Source organism: Dipodomys spectabilis, unplaced genomic scaffold, assembly GCF_019054845.1.
Source record: "Dipodomys spectabilis isolate Male_0828 unplaced genomic scaffold, ASM1905484v1 ptg000085l, whole genome shotgun sequence".
Lineage (NCBI taxonomy): Eukaryota > Metazoa > Chordata > Mammalia > Rodentia > Heteromyidae > Dipodomys > Dipodomys spectabilis.
Genome location: NW_024870762.1, coordinates 6,835,480 through 6,841,157, shown reverse-complemented (window position 1 = coordinate 6,841,157; position 5,678 = coordinate 6,835,480). Strand labels below are relative to the sequence as shown.

The window sequence follows — 5,678 nt, the reverse complement described above, 5'->3', positions numbered from 1 at the left end:
ATAACAAAGCAAAACAAGGTCTAGACAGAAGTTGCAACAGACAGAGACAATGGATAGTTCCCCATAGGTTAGCAAACTTTAAGAACAGCTAAACTAACAAATGCATTTGGCATGATTCTTAAACAGAAAACATGGAGAAATAAGTACATCCTATACATATAAACTTCTAATTAGCTTTTCAACCTTTGCAATTCAAAAACTTAGTGAACATGCAAGTATTTAAGAATGAGAATAATACTAAAACCATTATTTACCAGTTATCCAATACATATGCCGCTCATATTTACATCATTTGGTTTACCATTCAAATTAACAATTAGTTATTATGGTTTTATCAATAACTTTGGTGAGAAGCAATCACGAAACATTACTAGACTAAATAATTTAATTACATTATTTATCCAAACTTGGTATTACATTTCAAGATCAATGAAATTTGAAAGTAGCTATTTTTTCAACACAGTGTTCAGGGCCTTTCTGATGTCCTTATTCCTCAGTGTGTAAATTATGGGGTTTAGCATAGGGGTAACAACACTGTACAAAACTGAGATCAGCCTGTCTTTGGTTAATGAGTAAGATGAGATGGGCCGTACATATGTGAAGATGGAGCTACCATAATAGAGAAGGACAATGAGTAGGTGGGAAGCACATGTAGAAAAGGCTTTGCGTCTCCCCTCCGCAGAGCGGATCCTCAAGATGGTAGTGATGATGTAGAGGTAGGAAAGGATGATGCCCAGAAAGGGAGCCCATCCAATGAAAACTCCAATGAAGAGTAACACGAACTCATTGACAGAAGTGTCCCCACAAGACAGGACCAGCAAAGGTGGGATGTCACAGAAGAAATAGTTGATCTTGTTATTGCCACAGAAAGGCAGACGGAATGTCAGCACTGTGTGCACCACTGAGTTGAGCAAACCACCTGTCCAACATGAGGTGGCTAGCTGGCTGTACAGGGCCTTGTTCATGATGACTGAATAGCGTAAGGGTTTGCAGATTGCAATGTAACGGTCATAGGCCATTGCTGCCAGCAAAAGACACTCTACACCCACAAAGAAAAGGAATGCAAAAAGTTGAGTGACACAGCCCCCAAAGGAAATGCTTTTCTTCTCTGAGAGGAGATGCACCATCATCTGGGGCACATTGGTGGTGGTATAGCAGATGTCTAGAAAAGCCAAGTTCCTCAGGAAAAAATACATGGGGGTATGTAGTCGAGAGTCCATCAGTGTCATCAAAATAATGAAGATATTTCCTCCAAGGGTACACAGATAGATCATAAGAAAAGTAGTAAAGAGTAAAAATTGCAAGTTATTTAGATTGGAGAACCCCATGATGATAAAGGCAGAGAAAGAGGTTTGGTTTTCTCCTTCCATGATGTTTAATCTTGAAGACTAAGAAAAAAGCAGCATCAATTGTAGTATTCATGAGCTGCAACAGCAGTAATCTACAAAACAAGAGATATAGCTGTTATAAACAACATAATCCTTATCTATAATTTGGTCCATAGTAGGCCTTGTGTAATCTATGGCAACTCATGATGGGGTCCACAAATAATCATAATTAGAAAAAAAACAGGTGACAAGGGTGACGCAGATAAGATGCATTCTACTCATACGTTGGTGTGTCAAATTGAAAGTTTCTTTGCAACTCTTTAAAGATAATAATACAAATTTAATGGATTAGCAAATTAATAATTTTGACATCTCTTACAGAACACTTTTATGGGGGACAATGAATACTGAAAAGTCCACATGTAATGTCAGGGACTAAGAAGTGGTGACTCTCTCCCTCATCTCCATCATGTCTTAGAGATAGCTGATGAGGATTAAAATCAGGACCCTTATAGTCAGTGTAAGAATCACGAACTTATTTGAGATTCTTCTCATGGAGGTCTTGTTCTCCTTGCACTCTTATTGATTTCTTTTTATATTTTAATGTACAGTATTAGATCTTAAGATGTTGAAGGAAAAACAAATTGAAAAGCAACATCATAAGAGAATATGGACCCAAACCTTTTGACAGACTTGTCCAATAAATGCAGGGCCACAGGTGCTTACTGTGGGCCACAAGCCTGCAATGCATGATTCTTACGTTGGCAATGAGGAAACTCTCCAAGGGATTGTTTGCTGAAAGAATGCTTAAGAACAGAGAAAAAAAAACAAGACAAAACAATGCCTCAAACCTGCCATCTTAGCTACTTAAAAGGCAGAGATTCGGAGATCCAAGTTTAAGGCTAGCCCAGGCAAAAGACATTTGTAAGATTCCATCTGAGTACAGTGACTCACTCCTGTTGTCCCAGCTACAGGAGAAGCACAATGGTAGGCACAATGTCCTGTGCCTGTCATCTGTAGCAATCTGGGAAAACACAATTAGGAAGACTTCAGCCCAAACTGGCTCAGGCCTAAAGAAAGACCCTACCTTAAAAACAGTCAATGAAAAATGAGCTGGAGGCATGTCTCAAGTAGGAGAGCATGTTAGCAATGCAAGGTCTTGAGCTCAATCCCAAGAACAAGAATAGGAAAAGGAAAAAGAGGAAGAAGGAGGAGGAGGAGGAGAAGGAAGGGGAGGAGGAGGAGGAGGGGGAAGATGAGGAGGAGGAAGAGGAGGAGGAGGAGAAGGAAGGGGAGGAGGAGAGGAAAGGGAGGGAGGGAGGGAGGGAGGAAGGAAGGAAGGAAGGAAGGAAGGAAGGAAGGAAGGAAGGAAGGAAGGAAGGAAGGAAGGAAGAAAGGAAGGAAGAGCAGCAGCTGGGTACCAGTGGCTCACGCCTGTAATCCTGGCTACTCAGGAGGCTGAGATCTGAGGATCACAGTTCTAAGCCAGCCCAGTCAGGAAAGTCCATGAGACTCTTATCTCCAATTAATTACCAGAAAACTGGAAGTGGTGCACCCAGAGTTCAAGCCCCATGACCAACAAAAGAAGAAGAAGAAGAAGGAGAAGAAGGAGAAGAAGGAGAAGGAGAAGAAGAAGAAGGAGAAGAAGGAGAAGAAGGAGAAGAAGGAGAAGAAGGAGAAGAAGGAGAAGAAGGAGAAGAAGAAGAAGAAGAAGAAGAAGAAGAAGAAGAAGAAGAAGAAGAAGAAGAAGAAGAAGAAGAAGAAGAAGAAGAAGAAGAGGAAGAAGAAGAAATAAAATCTTCTAAATTCTAAGGTTGTCAACAAAATTTGTAAATATTTTGTCTTGTTTTAGTCCCAAACAGACTTCCACAGCCTGAGCTCTTTGTAATATTCAAAAGGAAAACTACATTTCATCTTTATGCTGGGTATGATGAAAGAGTTGTGCCCACCTAGAGTACTGTTCAAGTTTTTAAATAAAGTCGTACCTTACTTTAGGATGCACAGAGAGAGTGCACAGAGACTGATTCAGATTTCTGTCAGTGATAAGGTAGAGAATAGAACAGATATGTACCTACATTTCTCCTAATCTTTTACAAGACTATAATGCTATTTGACATCTAGGAGTACATCCCTCAGAGGAGATCTATTTTAAAGTCCAGCTGCTCTCTCTTTAACTAGTATGGTCACCAATGCCTATTTTGACCTCTAAACAATGACCATGTGATCGACAAAATCCTGCCCTTTCAATGTCCTTCTCCTCATTTAGTATGTAGCATTGTGTGTGATATATAACAGTAACAAAACAGTTGCAAAGTTATTGCTCCATAGAATGCTCTCACTCTGTCCCATGAAGCTATAAGTAACCTTTGTTCCTTCCTACATAAAAGACTTGGAGTCTTTTGACTTCTTTTTTGATGCATATGCTGGGCCTAAAGCTTGAACTCAAGGCCTAGACACTGTCCATGAGCAGTTTTATGGTTTGTTTGTTTAACAAAACTAGCACTCTACCCCTTGAGCCACAGCTCCACTTCCAGCTTTTGGGGGATTATTTGGAGATAAGAGTCTTATGGACTTTCCTGCACTGGCTGGCCTCAAACCATGATCCACAAATCTCAGTCTCCTGAGTGAGGATTACAGATATGAGTCACCAACCTTGACTTGTTTGACAAATAAAAGTTTTGTTTTTCTCTCATATAATATGAATCTGAAAACTCTCATTACACTAAATACAATGAAACTTTTTATTATTATGAACTGAAAATGTATCCATTGCTTTAAAAATGCAAAAATACTGTGAGTCATCAAATATTTCCTTGTAGCTAAAGGCTAACACAATTGGTTTGCAGACACCTGAACTAACAAACACTCAGAAACAGAATGAACATTTAATATCTCACTCACATACAACACCATCAGATCTTTAATTTCCTTTCTTCCTACCCATCCCAAATAGCATATTTTCCAAAGAGTGTGGTTGAATAACTACCACAAGGTTAAGTGATAAACCAGAAGAGATGGACGAGGATGAATAGGAAGACAAGGAAAGTGAAGAGGAGGAAGACAACTTGCCTGTGAAAGCAGAAGAGTAGATGATAAATTTGAAATTCTCTGAGTCTCAAATGAGATTCTTTCCTGGGCTCATTTTATTTGATGCAGTGATAGAATCATTGTCCTGGGAGTTCTACACTAACAGAAACATTTGATGAGGGTAGGGCCATGCCTAGCTGTACAACAGCGCGCTGAGAGTTGGAGACTAGAACATGCAGCTTCAGGGAGTTCCAAGAGAAGAGTCTCAAGTGGCCTCCATGGTCCTTCAAGGCCACCTTGCAGAAAACCTGTAATTCTTTAGAGACTTATAATCTGATCAGGTATATTTTACACTCCCATCCAATTACAGATCACAGCAAAATGAGGTGGCTTGCATACATTTTGAAACACCTCAGGGTCACATAAGGTCCATAGGCAAGACTCCTCACTTTCAGTCACATAGGTATCTGGCCTAATTTCATGCAAACTAGAAACCCCTTCTGCTCCAGTAAACTGAACCTACTAGACCATTAAAAGGATTGTACACCATGACCAAGTAAGGTTTACCCAGAGAGACAAGGATGTCATTTAGCATATATAAATTAATAACTGATAGTATGCTCACAATGATGTCCTAGGACTTCTACATGACCATCTGTCTTCCCCTCCACTACAAGGTCATCATGGATGTTGGTACTTGTGCTCAGGAGGTATTGGCGTGTGAACTGGTGGAACCATCCCTGGAATCACGCGTACAACTGCTACATTCTCTGTCCACTAGTGTGGTACAAATACTATTCATCAATTCTGCGATGTACCCCAGTTCCTGAAACACTCTTCTTCCAGCTGAGAGCTGCTGGCTTTGTGCCCTTGGAGGCTTTTTTTTTTTTTTTTGCTTTAATTCAGTGTGACCTAGCTACATGCATACTTTCTCTACCATTCTGAGGATGTTATCTGATGAAGGCAGAGCCAGAGCCTTTTCTGCTTTTCTGCCTCATCTATCTGTTGTTGTGTTGTTCCTCTCTGCTGCATCTTTGAGTTTCTGAAGCCACATTCTGATTCTACATCTACTTTGTGTTCACTGCTTTTTTGTACTGTTCTGCCCCCAACATTCAATCCAATTCTCTATAGCCTGAGAAATGAGGTCTTAAAAACACATCCAAGAAAGGGTTTTCAAAGCAAGTGTACTTGTGCTGAATCACATGCATTTATTCCTGAGAAAGCAAGAACTGGAAACTGAAACATATCTTATTACCAGAAAAGTCATATATAGAAAACTTGTCCCATGAATAGATTCTGAGCAATAAAAACAATTAAAAGAGT

At 39.9% G+C, this 5,678-nt stretch overlaps 1 protein-coding gene across 1 annotated transcript; it reads right to left on the bottom strand.

Moving 5' to 3' along the window:
- Positions 1-446: 446 nt before the first annotated feature.
- LOC122111183 (olfactory receptor 5V1-like) lies at positions 447-1,370 on the bottom strand. Its single transcript, XM_042683914.1, has one exon. The coding sequence runs from the start codon at positions 1,368-1,370 to the stop codon at positions 447-449; it is 924 nt and encodes a 307-aa protein (XP_042539848.1).
- Positions 1,371-5,678: the final 4,308 nt, after the last annotated feature.

Excerpts from the sequence above, each read along its gene's own strand:
- LOC122111183 (XM_042683914.1), bottom strand. The coding sequence starts at position 1,370 with ATGGAAGGAGAAAACCAAACCTCTTTCTCTGCCTTTATCATCATGGGG.